This window comes from Lissotriton vulgaris, chromosome 3_1 (assembly GCF_964263255.1).
Source record: "Lissotriton vulgaris chromosome 3_1, aLisVul1.2, whole genome shotgun sequence".
In the NCBI taxonomy this organism is placed as follows: Eukaryota; Metazoa; Chordata; class Amphibia; order Caudata; family Salamandridae; genus Lissotriton; species Lissotriton vulgaris.
Genome location: NC_141689.1, coordinates 2,131,845,026 through 2,131,862,804, shown reverse-complemented (window position 1 = coordinate 2,131,862,804; position 17,779 = coordinate 2,131,845,026). Strand labels below are relative to the sequence as shown.

Below are 17,779 nucleotides of genomic sequence, written 5' to 3'. Positions count from 1 at the left end.
AGTCTATAGCGGTGGAAAGGTTTGTTTCCCTAGATCAGTATACTGGACAGATGTGTAGGGTTGGTCAGGCCTTGGGGCAATAATTTGTCTGCCCTATGGCTCTGGTACCCCGAGAATGGGGTAGGGAAGTGGCCCCTGACGAGGGTCATAGTTAGTCCCCAAATGCCCATTGACTGTATTCTGGGAATACCACCAATATTAGAAGAGCTGGGTGGCGCGGCCGCTCAAGTTACCTGTAATGCTCTAGTTTTTGGGTGTACTACACCCACAGGAAGAGTACAGAGGCCCAGATGGAGGTGGAAAAGGTGGAAAAAGTCCACAGTAGAAGGACCAGTGGATCATGATCATGTTACACTAAACCAACATATACAGACAATATAAGGTGTAAACAAAATACAATCACAATGGCAAAGGGTATAAAATTCAATAAAGTTGTCCACATTAAAAAAATTGAACCAGACGCAATCAATGCTTTATCCCAATTTGCCAAAGGTGCCCCTCACGCACCTTATATGTTGCTTTAGTGTAACATGTTGTGCTCAAACTGCCTGCTTGTACATTGTATTGTGTTCTCTTTGTGAAAAGTACGGAATAATCTCTTTCAATGTTTTGAAAACTACCACTGTGGGCACCTGTCTTTTTTGTTTGTTTTTGTGTTTTGACATATCTGTGGGATTATTTCTTCTGAAACCATTTGGTTTTCATATTATTTAATGGCCCCAGGTTCTGGGTTAGGAGGGCCGCCCCCCTATTGGGTGTAACCACTTTTTAAAAAGTTGCTATTTTCTTGTCCTAACCACATAGTGCCTACAGCCTGTATCCTGTGTCACATGACTGTGCCTAGTTGGAAGTTGCCTTTATGTATTCCTCCAATACACTGAAACAAAGCTATTCCATGCCTCACTTACATTTCAAAGGAAGTAATGACATTTCCAGAATCAGATGGGGCAGAGCCTAGAAGTTTCTCCCACTTCAAATACTGGCACCAGGTATAAATATTGCACTCTAAAACCAACTTCTCAGTATTCTCCTGGTCCTGGGGTCATTACACAAGAAGGATTGCCTTGTTCCCAGATTACTGCCCTACTGCTCTTCAGAGGGCTGTACTGCTGCTACCAGAGGGTTTGAGGCCTGACGTGTTCCCCAGAGGACTACTCTGCTGCTTGCGGCCTGCCCTGCTCTCTGGGAAAGAAGACTGGGCCTGATTCTTTTATCTCAGGCTAAACGGAGTAACTCCAAGGGTCAATTGGCTGACAACCTGTTCTAAGCTACAGCAACACAACAAACTCTAGAGGTGTCCCTGCAACTTCCCAGCTGGCCTGTGGCCGTGACTGGATTTCTCTGGTCCTGTAACCAAACCTTCCTAAGCACTGCTGGCCTCAGCTGGAGTGAGTTCCTGATCTCAAACAGGCCCTGGTCCCTTGGCTGACAACAGTTGAGCTCCTGCAGTGAAAAATTGAAGTATTGAACTCTATGTTCCGGACTTTAGTTCGGTAACTTTTCAGTGGGACTAACACGATCCCTGTTTCTGGCCCACATTCCATTGCCGTCAGCCTGAACTTGTGACTTTGTCCTGGTCAGGCGCGAACAGGTAGCTACACTTAGAACTTTCTGGTTCTTGGTGCTAGTTTTAAACCTTTAACACTGCATATCTCCAGTTCTATTACTTGGCTTTTTGTCATTTTAGTCTCATTTTATTTATTAAATATGACTCAAATAAAATTAAATCAAAAATAGCTTTATTTGACTGTTGAATAGCTTTCATAAATTCATACAATTAAAATATTCAAAGTCAATTTCATATTATAAAATCACAGAACACAATTTAAAAACTTATTCAGCATTACCTTATTAACTAATTCAAAATGAAATAGAACCATTACTACTGTGTAAAAGGGCATTTAAGTAAACATACATTTCCTCCAGTAACTACTTTTTTCAAGAAGGCTGTGGTTATTAGAACACCTCTTTCATTATCTAAAAATTGTAACAATAGAGCAGGGCGAGACTGTCGTAGTCCCAACTGTTTTAAAAAAGGCACCAGCAACAGTCGTCTAACAGTAGCATAAAATTTACAGAATAAAATAACATGCATCGTGGATTGGGGAGACATATTATCACAGGGACAAGGCTGGAGATCTCGCGACCAATCATTAATAGAGGGAAAACTGAACAGTCTTTGAAAGATCCCCAGCCTGAAACAAGTTAATAAACATCTATCATAGTTGCCGGGAACAAAAATTAAGTAAGGTTGAATATTAAAAGTGGTTAATAACATTTGATTATGCAGGACAGTAGACTTTATGATCTCAGTTGTCATTCTTAGAGTATCCAACAGGATCAAGTCCTCTTTCCTCAGGTTCTTTCTAGTTACTGCTGTGATAGTAAGAGGATTTAAGAAGTACTCTGCTTTACCAAGATCCTTACAAAATGTATACACATAACTCAACCAGGGGATCCTCGTTGCTCCTTCCAATTTCAAAATATCTGCAAGGATATCTCTATTCAGTTTGGTTTCCTTTTTTGACCATAGCCTGTGCCATAATAGCACAGGCTCAAGTCTGATTAAATCAGATATAAATCTAAGGCCTAGCTCTGTATGGCAGATATATCCTGAGGTACTACTTGGGACAGGTAAAATATATTTTAAAAAGGACTTTTCGACTGACTGGATAGGTGTAGAATCAGCAAATCGCCAAATTCCACTCCCATAAAGGGCAGCGGATACACATTTTGCCTTATATATTTCAATTAGTTCAACTGGAGGTCTTTTACTCAGTTTTTTGGCAAAAATAGTGATGGCAGATGTAGTGCGTAAGAGCGCCAATTTCTTTGCTGCTACAGCTTGTACCCAGGAGTCGTTCTGTGCAAACAGTATGCCAAAGTAAGAACATTTTTTAGTGGCCTCAAGCTTCTGTCCTGCAATAAAAATTTCTATCTTAATCTTAAAACCCCTGCCACAGGGCATAATAAAGGTTTTAGTGGAGTTTACCCTTAATCCAAGATCTTTCATGAAAAGGGTAAAACTATCCACAACACGCTGTAGGCCCACTTGAGTACGTGACATCAACATGGCATCGTCCGCGTATAAAAGAGCCGGAATTGGGTGGCCAGATACATAAGGGGAATCTATATTATCTCTGCACAAGGCATCCTCCAACCCATTTATATAAAAGTTAAAAAGGAATGGAGCCAGGACACATCTCTGCCTGAATCCACTACTAATTGGGATTGCAGCCATGTGTTCACCCTTCATACCATAGCGAACCCGAACCGAGGCGTCACTGTAAAAACGCTTAAGGAAATAAATAATATTTTCATCAACCCCTACGTTTCCCAGCAATCTCCATAGTTTAGAGTGGACCACACAGTCAAAAGCGGCCGAGAGGTCCACAAAAGCTAAAAACATGTTTCCTTTCTTAGCCCTTGTGTATTTCCCCACCAACAGTAAAAGGTTTAAGCCTTGTTCTACTGTCCCTAGACCGGCCCGAAATCCATATTGCAAATCAGATAAAATGGAATTTTTGTCAGCCCAATCAGGAGGCGTTCCAAAATAATCCGACCAGCTACCTTTGTAAAAGAATCCAATAAGGAAATCGGTTTATAACATCCAGGTTATGTCTATTCCCCCTTTTTGAAAATAGTGACCATAGTGGACTCTACTCAGGTAGATAAAAAAACAGAGTTGCAGCTTGCATTGAGCACCTGCACCAGAAGGGGCCCCCACAGAGGTACATTCACCTTGAATATATCTAGGGGGATACCATCTCGGCCAGGAGCCTTACCACCCTGACTGGCACATAAGGCCCTCTAAACCTCCTCCAGGGTAAACACAAGATCTCTTGAATTAAGGAGATAGTTAGTGGAACAAGCAACAGCTAAAGGTTCATCTCCTTCATATACCTTGGCAAAATGCTTAATCCATTCCGTTTCTGGGAAAGCTATCTCAATTTTAGGACCGTTTTCCTCGGATAAAAAAAGGAGATCTAATAACCTTCCAGAAGCCTGCACTATCATTAGATACTGAGGCTAAGTGCAAGACCTCCCAAGCCTCTTGCTTTATTGTGTTCTTCCTATCTCTGACTGCTAATTTATATACATTCCTAACTCCCCTCACCTCAGGAATGCTTCTTGGTTTTTAAAAGTGCGTAAGCTTGAGTGCATCTAGAGTTAAACCACCCACTCTGAACTCTATTACTTTTATGTTGCCCAATAAGGGAATCCCTTATTGTATTTGTTATTGTTAAGTAAGAGGCTAGGAGGGTCACAGGGGAAGTATCTTCACTCAGGCAAATCGCAAACTCTGTCCTACATTTACCAATTACTAATTTTAGCATTTCCGATTGATCTACCATGGCCCATCGTAGGGAATAACCGTGAGTACTACCAATTGATAAGTTCTCTGGAAATCGATCTCTTTTGCTTATGCCTATGGTTTTCTTCGTTGGCAATGTGACAACTAGGCAGAGAGGAAAGTGATCACTTAGTGAGTTATCAGTGACATAAAAAGAACGGAGTCTGTGAGCATGGTTACTAGTAACAAAAACTTAATCAATAGGAGAGCGACAATCCCTACCACTAAATGTGAGGGGTAGGGGGGATGGCTGTGCACATAATTCATTAGCTAAACCAAGGTCAAAACTATTAATAAGTTAATTTAACTGTTCACCCAAAACAGTATGACTAAAGTGTGAGGGGCTTGTACCCTCTTCCCACAATGCTCCACAGTTGTCTTCTGCATTTCCACATAGCGTACAATTAAAATCCCCTGCCAAAAGTAACATCAAGTCTTTCCTTTTACTTTTAGCTAGGCGTGTCAGTGCTTGAGACATATTCTTGATAACATTACCTACTGCTCCTAAAGGGATATTATTATAAAAAATTGACCAAGGCAATAGAAAAAACAGAGTCCAAGTGCATCACAAGAAGTTGGTAATAGATATCCTTAACGGGCTCTGTCATTTGTTTTAAATTCAGATTATTAGAAAGATATACACACTGCCCCCCCTTAACTCTCCCACAAGCTCTCAACTGCCAAGGTATGATAAGTCCTATACCCATTTAAATGCCCCGGCTCCTTGGTCCAAGTCTCTTGGAAACAAAGCACCTCTTGATGTTGAATAAAATCCCAGCATAATGGGTTATTTATTTTTGATCGGATTCCAGCGATGTTCCAGGAGACAATGTGGCAGGGTGGAGGTTTGGCAATAATTGGAGCAGTAACCAGGGTATTTACACCTTCTAGTAAAATCCTATTAATTTGTACTATCTGGGAGGAGGCATTAGGGATGGCCTGGTCGTTATTTGGACTCTTAATACCAAGGGTACTGTGCCCCTCAACCCTCTCACTCGCAATATCCCCCAAAACCTCATTTGAGCAACTATATAAGGGGAGCTCCGGTGAGAGGCCCCAGGGCTTCTCCTTGATATCCAGATGTAAAGCACTATTCCCACTAATCAAAGGTCCTGAACATTGCTCAATACAATTGGCAATAGGACATACACTCTTACCCAGGGATGGGGTCTGATTAAAAACATTTTTATTATGCCGCCCTATTTCACAGGTTAGTTTTGCGCACGGCTCAGGGTGCAGTCAATCATTATTTTCCAAACCACTCAAGGCCTCAAAATGATTAAATGTTGGTATACTATATCTTGATTGCCTAAAACCCAGGTAATTTTCTGCTAGACGCTTGGGACCTGAATTCATTACAGATTCCAAGGGGCGATAAAAAAAGCCCAAGGTAGAATATTGATGTCATGAGTGTTGGCATGCCCATTAAAGCCCCTCTAAATGATAGTACGGACCAAGTGTAGTGCCCTGAAAGTTAAAACAACACAGTCTCCATTTAAAGATTTAGGGTATGTACCAACCCAGCTAATCCTTAAAGTCAGAAAAAAGAGAGTTTTTAAGCCCTCTCCTGTTAGTAAGGAAATTAAGTGACTTGTTCCTTAGCGTTGACCGATGTTCTAATACATTAGGGACCAAAGGTGGGACATTAGCCAAAACAACTGTATACAGTGTGGCTTCTGGAGGTAAATTTAAATTTAATGATTGATTATAAATGTTGTCCCTTTGGCCCTGATGGTCTGTGCCGTTTACGACTGCATCATTACATCCCCTATTTATCCCTCCTGTGTTTACTTCACAGGGTCTGCTAATTATACGGGCAAGGCTATTGTGTTTTAATATGGTGTTAACCTCCCTGCTCTTCAATTGGTCAGCATTTGCAGGGTTGGAAATCGTACTCCTAGCATTATCTTTCACTTTATGAGGAGATGTATGTGTTAATACACTGGTGGCAACTATTGGTGCAGTTTGACATGTACTCTGCACCAACTCCTCCATTTTCACTAGTGGGCTTCAATACTGGTAATTTTTAAATGAATGGGTTCTAAAAGGGTCGACATCAATGTCTCAAGTCTGCCCCAGAAATTCTCATCCTCCTCGGGTTTACCTGAATTATTTCGCTCTATATTACTAACAGTTTGCCCCACTAATTCACCTACGCCTGTAGCCCTTTTCCCTTTCCTCCCCGTGGGATTAATAGCAGCTTTGCGTGGTTTTGTATTATTTTTGCCTTTTCCTTTAGGAGAAATTGAAGGAAGTTCATCATTATGAGTGTGATTACGTTTACATTTGGCCTTTTGTCCACTAGTTATTACATGTGGTCCCATAGTACTGTGTCCAGATGATGATAATAAAACAATATTCGACGGGGAATCTAATCCAACTTGTACCGGGGTACCAGTTTATGGAGACAGGACCTTGTTATTAACTGTCACACTAGATGCCAAGATCGTAGGGGTCTGAGAAAGTCTACTCTGGGGAAGGGGGGGAGGGGGTTCAAGAGAATCATTCGCTCAGTAAGCTGAATTTCATGCATAAGGGCAGATTCTGCTATTAACAAAAAGGCATCTAGGGTCCCTGCCATGGACCTGACATATTCAAACCAATAAAAGAAAAAACAACCACCAAGGAAATATTGCAAAAATATACAATACCACAAAAACTAATATACCGTTCTCAGTCCAGAGTCTTGGAGGGGTGGCCCAGCCCAGCCTCTTCCGGCCTTTGACGGGCGCGGACGCGCGTGCGCCCCACGCAGCGGGAGCCCGAGCGTCCTTTTAGGCGCCTCTTGGCACTGCCAGCTGCCGTCAGCGGCGTGCACGCCGCAAGGGACGCTGGGAGCAGTAGTTTACCTCCCCTCTGGCATCCTGACCTCGAAACAATGGCCCCAATGACTCTTAGCGGTGGCTGCTTCCTGAACCTGTAAGGCCCCAGCAGGTAAGTTCAAGGACAAGTGACTCTTGGCGGTGGCAACAGATACTGAACAAGCTATTTTTCTAAATTGGTGTGGGATATCTCATGTTATGTTTTCACTTAATAACTGTTTTTGTGATGCATAAATAAGTAACAAAGTGACTTTAAGTTAAACCCAACTATTTTTTGTGTGAAGCTGCCAGACTGGTATTCACAGGTTAATTTAGTGATTTTTGTGGTTCACCCTGAGAAGATTGTGGGTGGCGTTTGAGAAGGGTTTTGACCTCACTCAATCAAAAACCCAATTTCTTAGGTAGTCATTTCAGATTCATGATAGACTTCCTGCAGATTCGCTTCCCTTCAACTTTTAATGGGGGAAACATAAGGATTTGTAAGCAGGGAATAACGGGTCCTTTGCAAATGACCACTTTTGAGTTACATGGAGTTTGTCAGAACCTGGCTAGTATCAGGGCACTGCTGGCAGTATTTAGCATGTCTGCCAACCTCCTGGAATAAACTCACCCGAGCCAAAGGCAGATATATACATTCCTAATGTCATCCCTCAATGCAGTAAAGAATTTATGGCGAGTTAAAGCAAGACTTTACATGGGATTACTATTCTAAGGTTCAGTATTCTTGTAAAGAAATCTAAATCCAGAAACCAGAATTACAAAATGTGGCTTTGAATGCAGTAAACATAGCAAATTATTATGACAGTCATCTATATAATATCAATGACACAAAAAGCACATGAAGACAACATTTGTTGACCTTAAATTGCAATTAAATGTAGATTTTAATTTGTACTTACATCAAGAGTTCCTTCGTTAATCACTATGAGTCCCATGTTCTTTGTCAGGAGTTTACAAGAGTGTCCTAGAAAAAGACAACAAAGAAACACCATTACAGATAGGTAGGTAGATAGATTTAATTAATTTTCTTTACCCAAATGGGTCACAAGCTGATGTAGTAGCAACAGAGTTAGTTTGCAATGCCTTTTGGACTAGTTTGTACTTGCTTTACACAATCAAGGCTTTCCCGGTTACATTTTGAAACATATGTGATGCCAGAGCCACGTTACGCAGGAATAGTGTTAAAACAGTTTTACCCTTTATCCTCAAAGAAACAGGTAAGCCATTATCTCTCTTCCTGCACCGCGTTATCATAGACTGGTGCTTTCACATTACTCATTTCCTTTTTTAACGAAATAATTACCATTTAATCATATTGAGAATACAATTAATCATTCACGACTGTGAGGAAAATAGACCGTTACTTTAAGAAGCCAGCAGCATCCCTTCCCCGCCTGCACTGTACTGGCAGGTTGCCTCACAGCCTCAATTCTTTTTGAATGGCGGTAATGGATAAAAAGCAAAAATTTAGCAAATGTATTGACAACTGGGAAGGAGTAAGGACTGTTTATGAATTCAGTAAGGATACTGACAATGCAGAACTAGGAATACAAGTAACCTTTCATTCTACATCATAGGATCCTCACTGATAGTCATAAAAATAGAATAGAGTAGCAAAAAAAATCCATAACTTGTGGTAGTCAAATACAGCTATAAAGGGAAAAAAATAAAGTTGCATTACCTAGCAAAGAATCAGCGCTTGAGTGTTCATCTAAACAATGTTTAGCGAAAGTATGAACAAATTTCCACGTAGCAGCTTTAAAATGTCTGTAATTGGGGCATTTCTTTATCCAGGCACATGATTTGGCCTTACCACGTGTAAAATGAGCTCGCTGAGAGTAATCGAAAACTGTCCATCTAGTTATAGTTTGCTTAGATGAAGCCATATCAGTTCTTAAAGGCCTACAATTTATGAACTACTGGTTTGTTTTGCAGATTTCTTTAGTTCTGGCTGAACAGAACTAAAGAACTGTTCAAACATGTAAGGAGTGAAGAGTCCTTTCTGCTGGTGAAGAAGGGTTATTGAAAAATACCGGAAGTGAAATTGAGAATTTGATGTGAAAATCTGACGCAACCTTTGGCAAAAGAAGGATGTGTTCTTAATACTATTGTGAAAAAACTGTAAATGTTTCTAAAGAAGACAGAGATTGTGACTCGCTAACTCTTCTTGCTAAGGTAAAAGATAACAAAAAGGCTACCTTCCAGGTGAGGTGCTGCATTGGGGTTTTATGTATGGGCTCAAAAGGAGGAGCCATTAATCTGGATAAAACTAGATTCAACTCCCAAGGAGGAGCAGTCTAAAATGAGGACAATTATTTTTCAATCATTCTAAGAAGTCTTTAACAACTGGTGCAGTAAAGAAGGATCTTTGTTTGGGTTTTGTTCTGTATGTTAAAATGCCAGCTAAATTTACTTTTACCGAGTTGAATTGTAATTTTGGTTGCACCAAATGAAGCAGATAATGTACAATTACACCTTCCTGCCATTTAATTGGATATTTGTTATTTTGAAGACACCGAGTGACAAATCTTTTCCACTTAAAAGTGAAAGATGCTCTTGTGCTCGGGCATATAGCTTACCAGACAATGGTCATACAATCAGAAGGAAGATTCAAGTGTTTGTATTGAATGATTTCAGGAGTCATACCCCCAAATTCAAGGAGTGTATTTTGGGGAGAAAAATCTTCCCTAGCATCCTCGACAGGAGGTTGCGTTTGCACTGCAACCTCTTGTGGGGTTTGATGGAGAGGTGAAGTAGCTCTGGATATCACCGTTGCCTGGGCCACTCTGTTGCTATTAGAATCATTTAGCAAAAGACACACTGATGATGGACGGAATGCAGAGCAAATTAAACATTCACCCCAGTCAAGAGATCTGGGTTAAATTCATCGCTATTTAGCTCACCATGCCACCTCAGTTTAGACCCAGCCATATGCAAATCAGTCTTGACACTGTGCCTCATGGGAACAGTCCAGCCCGAATTGCCAAGCCAGGAACTCCCTAGACCAGAAACAAGCATCCAGGGACCGGTCTCAGGGATTCACAGCTCATTACCCTGGCTAGTTGTATTGGAGTGAATGTATGGCATTGTACTCTATTCTGACCATCAATAGTTTTTTTTGCATTAGAACCATTAAGGCATCCAATGCTTTGAGCTTGATTAGTACTGTCGAAATTATTGGGATCAAAGAAAACTTTTCAACCAATCAATCAAAAGGGCATTGTCCAATGAGTTTGGATCCCACATTCTCTATGCGAAGTTTGGGCATTTTGCATTTTCTCCAGTGGCGAATAAGTCTATGTCGGTAAATATACCTTCTTGGAAAATACTTAATATGACTGATTTGTTTAATTCCCATTCACGATTGGTTATGAAGTATCTGCTTAGTAGATCTGCTTGATAATTTTGAAAGCCTGGTAAATTAATTGCTGGAATCGTTAGATTTTGTGGCAGTAAGCAGTGCTAGATTGTTTGAACTTCTGGAGGCAGAATCTTTGATTTAGTGCCACCTGGTTTGTGCATTGTTGTGGTATTGTCTGTTTGAATGGTGCAAATGCCTTCAAGGCTTGATGGACCGCCTTCAATTCCAAAACATTTAAGTGGTACAATTGTTCTTTTTGTGACCATTTACCTAGTACTGTGAGATTTTGTAAATGAGCTCCCCATTCTGTCAAGGAAGCATCTTTGACAACTGTCTGTTTTGGAAGATTCTGGAAAATGGGGATTCCCTTCAGCAGAATGCTTTTCTTGCACCACCACATCAGGGACTGTTTGGCTTGTGTTATGAGAAAGAGTATGTCTTACCAATTGTCTTTCTATTGGGATCGAGGCATTGTTCTAAAGGTCTCATTTGGGGATGCGCATTTGGAACTAGATAAATCCGAGATGACATGGACACTAGTAGAGATGAGATCTATTGAGCCTTTGGATGTGACTTTTGAAGGAGTTGGTGACATTTCATAAAAATGGTAGACACTCTCTCCTCTGAAGGATACACTTCGCCTTTTATATTCTCGAGAGTGGCTTCTAGATAATCGAGAAGTTGGCAAGATGAAGTAATCGACTACTCGTGATTGGTATGCAAGCCCAGCTTTGTCAAGAGTTTGGTCACTATGTTGAAATCCAACTGTGCTTAACGATAAGAAGGAGCCTTAATCAGCCAACCATCTGGATAGTGTTAAATTAAAAAAAATTCCGGGGGTGAGCAGCAGCCACTACCTTGCATTTGGAGAATGTACTGGGTGTTGACTTTAGACCAAATGGAAGGATCATGTACTGATAATTGGATTTTCCAATCTTAAGAATTTTCGGTGTTTTTTCACTTTGGGTATGTGAAAATATACGTCTTGAAGATGCATAGAACACATCCAGTCTTCTTTGATTAACTGTGGATATATCCATTGCAGGGCTTGCATCCTTAACTTTTGTCTCCTGCTATATTTGTGTTCCTGCTTTAGCTCATCTTTGTTCTCCTTTCCTTCTGACATCTCCTTAACCCATGACCATTGCGATTGAGCATAGTATTATCAATATTGATTAGTACTTTTCCACAGGAACCACTGTTTCTGTCACAGGCACCCTTGTAAGTAAGGAGATATGGTCCTTTGTCAGCCTGTCGCTAGTTGGTGGCATGGGTGGAGGAGTAGTCACAAAGGGGAAGGAGTAGCCCTTTTGCACAATCTGGATAACAGAATGGTCAAACGTTATCGGCCTCCAGGGTGCAGGTGATGGCGTATCCTGCCTCCCACTGGGTGCCCATTATTGTTGGAGGGCAAATGAAAGAGACTTGGAGCTGCAGCTGCTGTGGTGGACTGACCTAACATCTGGCTACCTGGCCCACGTGGTCTGTGGGTATTGCGACCTTGGGCACGCAGAGACATCTTGCATGATGTGGTGGCCTAGCGGTTCGAGATGAGGCTGAAAGCCCCTTTCGTGGCCATGAAATCAGCGAAAGTCAGACTGGGGTTGGCAAGGGGTCATGGCCGTAGCTATGCTGTTCCTGAAGCATTCTAGTGCAGAGTCCAAGTTGTCTCCAAAGAGACAGGAGCCATCAACAGGCAACTAAATCCTAGATGTATTAAAACAGATTGTTTCTGTTTTCTGATGGTTGATTTTATATCCTCCTAGAGCTGAGAACTTTGTAAATTGATGGAAGACATGATGGATAATGTTTCCATCAGACTTTAGAAACAGCAAGATACTGTCTGCAAGAATATGGAGTTTTGTGGTCAAGTTTATTTGTTGAAATATTAAGCAGTCTGCTTGATTCAATTGCTAAAGGTTCTCTCAATATGGTGACTAAAATAGGAGACATGGGACCCCCGTCACGTAACCCTGGCAACTTATAGTTCCAGTTTTAATTGAGCTGAACATGATTGCTGACTCCAACTGGGTATTAAGAAGGGCAAGTAACCTTGTCAACTATAATGGAGAGCAGAACGTGTTTCAAGACAATCCAGCATTGTATTAACCCCCTGCTAGACCCACCTATTCCTCAGTCCATAGAAAAGTCAAATGCCATCAATCTCTTCTGCAGTCAAAAAATACAGAGCACCCAGCAGCATATCAACAAAACCAAGCCTGCTTCATCTCTTACTACTACCCCTTCCCATAGAATCCCTTATGGTCAGACATCTTAGCCCTGTCTCTCGCAGATCTCACCAACATACTCACAGCCACTCTTATGATGACTATGTTTTATCCTTGTCCTTCAAGAAAGCTCTCTCTGGAGATGCTCACTCACCCCTACTCACAATTGCAATGCCTCCCTCACTAAAGGCATCTTCCCAGAGGTTCTCAAGACAGACCAGATTCTAATGCCTCGAAAGTAACCTACACTAGAGCCTGCTGACCTTGTAAACTACTGGCCCAACACTCACTTATCATTCATTGGCAAGATCACTGAGAAAGAAGTCTATATTCTACCCCAAGATCACATCAATGATAACCATATTCTGCCTTACTATCAGTCTGGCTTCAGATCAAGCTGCAGTACGGAGACCGCTACCGTACACATCATAGACGGTGCCCTACTGACCACAAGTGTAGGTGAATCTGCCTCCTAATATTGTTTGAAGATGCCTTCGACCCAGTGACCATCACATCCTCATACGTACCCCGGAGTCTCAAATGGGATTCATTGGCAATGTCCTTCCATTGCACTCCCCCTACCTTTCCAAATGACACCAGTTTCTTCACACGGTTACCTCCTGATCCCAATAGATCCCTATCACCTGAGGAGTCCCTAGGGCTACATATTGTCTCCTTTCATCTTCAACCTTCACATGGAGATGCTTTGTGCTCTAAATACATATAACAGCAACAAGATTCACCAAAATGCAGAGGATACAAAAACTCTGTTTGAAAGTTTCCTCAGCTTCAGATATCCAATGACTCAAACACTGCTGCACATCATCCAGATCTGGATTTAAAGCGCCTTCCTGAAACTCAATCCAACCAACGCAGAATTCCTGTTATTTGCCAAGAGCAGCAAACAAGGAACAGTACAAACCAGGCTCAATGACAGGAATATTGATGGCTTCGACCCCCAACTTAAAATGAATGGCAAGTCACTTGGATTCACCCTGGACACCAGCCTTGCCCTCATGGAAGGACATCACCAAAAAACAAAGATGGCCTGGTACCAGCTCTCTCTTCTAAAGAAAGCAAAACTGTTTCTTCCAGAATATGACTTAAGAACTGTTGTTGACGCCCCAGTACTTTCACATCTGGATGGTGATACCAGACAAGCTAACCATCTATGGTGGTTCTGGACACACCCTCCGACAGGACACCATGGGCCCTATTCACAAAGGGACTTATGACTCGTAAAGTTATAGTGCTGAGCCTCCGCACTCTGTGCAGAGTCTCCGCACTGAGCACTGCAGCACGGACAATGCTCGTGAGTGAGAACATAACGCCACAAATACAGAGACTCCACACTCATAAGTTTACAAGTCCTACGTCCCCTTGTGAATCAGGCCCCATCAGTCTGCAGACTAACAAGAGTAAAAAGAGGAATAACAAGGTAGCAGGCCTTTTCCATCTACGAATCCAGGACCTGGAACAACATCCCCGTATCCATTAGGACTGCCCCGAAGCACGAGTCTGAGACTCACCTCTTTAAATAACACTACATAACAGGGCATTAGCTGTTCCTAAACCAGATACCTCTCCTATACTTAAAGAAAAATACATATAGTGGTTCATCTACAGTAAATAATAATGTGAAAGAATCAAAATCAAAATGTAGAATGTTAAATATCTTCCTAATTGTACTTGTACAGTAGACATATAAATCCAAATGTTCCAGAAAAACAACACAGTCAACGCATTTAGATCATCACTGTGAACTTCTTCAGGGTGTTCCGATTTTGTACAGCTAATATACCATGATATGCGTCTTGTGAAACTGTAGTTCACCATATGGAAATATACCATATATGCTTCGGGTCCCGTTCAATTACACACCCTGGATAATTTCAATATCAGGCCAAGCCGCCCATGTTAACTTGACACCTTAGTCTGTGTCCAGGATAGTAGCCAATCCACAACTCGCACCACATGAGTGCAAACATTGTGGCCTCAGGTTCAGGTTTCAGAAAATTCTGAATTCACTAAATACTCATAATGTTATCACATTTCCATTAAGGAATACTTAATTAAAACTTTCAAGTGGGGCAATTGGCATGACCATTTTTTAGTAGGCACCTAGGCTAATCAAGGAATTCTATTTTGGATTTATGCAAATGTAGATATTTCAGGGCTGGGCACTCCTTGATCAGCTCAGTAGTCTTGTGCTCGTCCTTGACATTTTCAGGATCATCTGAGAGTTTGAAGGCAACTTGACTGCCATCTGCATACTTTTGACAACCAACCCGTAGTGCAAGGAAAACATCACGCAGTAGCTTCGCAAATATAAGAAGAAAAGTACTAGTGATAAAAATGAGCACTGCACAGTTTATTTAACCCCACCTATTGTTGACATCCTTTTTGCCAAAGACATTCCTGACCGTCTGTTCCCCAGGAAGGACCCAGCCATCTCTCTGCCACTTCCAACAATCTTTCTCATTCTTAAGATCAGGATAGTGTGTTCTAGAATGTAAAAACCTGTTGATCTGTTCAGCAACATCAACAGAGTAGGGTTGCCACTTTACAGCATATTCATTACAAACAACTAAGCCAAGCAGTGTTGTCTCGGTCCTCCCTCTGTTGGGTCTGAGCTCAACTTCAACTATCAGAAACATTTGTTAGATTAAATGTACGTTTGTAATTGGAGAGTGATGGCTTTTGCTAATTTATTTTAAGTCACTTTGTAGCTCTGCTCCAGCTTAACGTGAAAATCATGAATAAAACCAGTCTCCTTCTGGAATGAGATGCAACACATGATTGTGGATCAGGAATCCCCTGATGTTTAATTAAGGAAGGGTATTAGTTAAAAGCCATTTGTGCATCTGTTCATTTTTAGTTAAAGGGGTCTGTTGCCAAACAGATCTACTGTATCCACTACAGACCGTGTGGGCTTTGTGTCCGCCGATTAGCTATGATTCAATGGCTTTTCGTGTCAAACTCCATTACCTGCTCCTGAATCAATGGCTTTCCTCTATATTCTTGTTTTTGTCCCACATAGAAAGTTTCGGTGTCACCGCGTTTTAATTGAATGAGTTGTATTCTTCCGCTGATACCAGATCCTTGCATTGCAGTGCATGAGGAATATTTTCTCTCTCTTTGAAAGTCACTCCATGCTCCAGCCTGCTCTCTTTAACCATTGTTAACCCTCCTGCACTGTCTGGCCCCCTCAGTCCTGTCTCCTTCTTATCGTTGTCTGCTGAGGTATCAGCAGATAGCATTAGCAATCTTTAAATGGATATAAACCCTCCACAACTTGACCACTACTGTGTGTGCACAAAACAAAGGTAAAATCATTCCAAAACGGCCCTCATACCTGCATGCACAACAACCATTGGGAGGGGGGGGGAAGGTGGGGTGAGGGGGGGCGGAATAAGTACTGGCAAAGCAAACAGGAGTCACAGTCAAGAACTATTAACTTTGTCAAAGCTTGTTCTAGAGGTGTGAGTGCAAAAGAAGATTCGATGTAGAAGGGGAAAGCCTCCTTGAACAAGCAGAATTTCCTTTTTTTTTTTTAATTGATGATAGATTTGTTAGAAGGTTCTTTTCATGTCGCAGAAAGTTTCACTGTTGTGCTTCCATCATCTGGATTGTTCTCCCTCCATGCTTCTTGTGATGAAATCAGGACTGCCTGGGTGGATCTGCCTAGCTGGATCTCAAGCTGCAGTTAGTAATACAGGAAGGAGCCGCCGGAGCGGAGGCAGGGCCTGGGAGGGAGGGAGCGGGGGAGAGAGCCAGCGAGAGCGCAGCCGGAGGCATGCAAGCCCTCGGAGAACGGGATTGAGGCCGGGGCCCGCACACATGGACTGCTGAGAGCCGGGGGGGACGATGACCCCATGGGGCCCTGAGGAGGCGCTGCCTCTGCGGACTCCCGGCACAGCCCTGCAGGAGCGCCCCAGTCCTGAACTGGAGGGGCCCCTGTGTGCACTGATGGGTCCAGCACAGCTCTGCCAGTGCACCTCAATCCAGACCTGGAGGAACCCCCCACACACAGCCCTGCCTGTCACTGAGACCATCACACACCTCTGCCTGTCACTGAGACCCTCACACTTCCATAGTCATGGAGAAAAGGATTCTCTATAATGGAGGGTCTTCCGGAGGCTCGATGCAGGACCCCCAGCCCTCCCAGACATCGGAGCTCAGGTCCGGAGGCCCGATGCAGGACCCCCAAGCTCTCTCAGACATCAGCAGAGGAGGCTCTCAGCTCCGGCTACGAACCGGGCAAAGCGGGACAGCAGTGGATGCAAGTGACAACTTCTCTCCTCCACCACCAACAGCTCAGCGCCCGGGTAAGCGCCATTTTCTGCGGAGAAGCTCCGGGGCTCACCGGGTTGGTTCTTGGTTGTCTGTCGGAACACCGAGAGCCTGCTTTTGGCTGCCGCTGAGCCCCCCACGCACAACGCCACCACCCACAGCGTGTTTAACTGGGCTCTGGTGAGAGGCCCCCTCCTCCTTCCCTTTGAACTTTGTTTTAGACTTTGCTGCCTCCCGTTCTGTGATCAGCTGCCTTGGCGCCTGTGGTCTTTCTTCCCTGACCCCTGGTCTCTGGATTGAACTCCTCTGCCCCAGCTCCTCAAGGACGATGAGGCTGTGACTTTGGTGCAGACTGCCTTTCTCCCCCGGACGTGCTGGCTATGGCAGCCCTCTTCCTGGACTTTCGGGCTTGGACCTTTATGCTCCCCGCCATTTTCTTTTTATGACTCGCTTCTTCTTCTACCTTTCTCCTGCACCATTTTAGCGATCTCTGACCTCTCCCTCTGTCCCAGCGACCTTTCTTTTGTATCTCCTGTTGCCTCTGACACACTCCTCACTGTCTTACTCATTACTATCTGCTTCCCTCTCTCGTTTGTCTCACTTTCCTGCCCTTCTCTGTCCCTCCCTTGGTGCTGTGACTGCATTCCCCCTCCGACCCCACTTAATGGAATTCTGCTTTTCTGTATATAGAGATAACTCTAATCACTAGTATATGCAGTAG

General features: G+C 42.8%; 1 protein-coding gene across 1 annotated transcript in view; it reads right to left on the bottom strand.

The window, feature by feature from the left end:
• The window catches only part of ATP8A1 (ATPase phospholipid transporting 8A1), a 780,070-nt gene that overhangs the window by 217,576 nt on the left and 544,715 nt on the right, over positions 1-17,779 (bottom strand). The window contains exon 24 of the mRNA XM_086963885.1: positions 8,076-8,140. Within this exon, the coding sequence (XP_086820011.1) occupies positions 8,076-8,140 (65 nt within the window). The remainder of the gene's footprint in view (positions 1-8,075; positions 8,141-17,779) is intronic.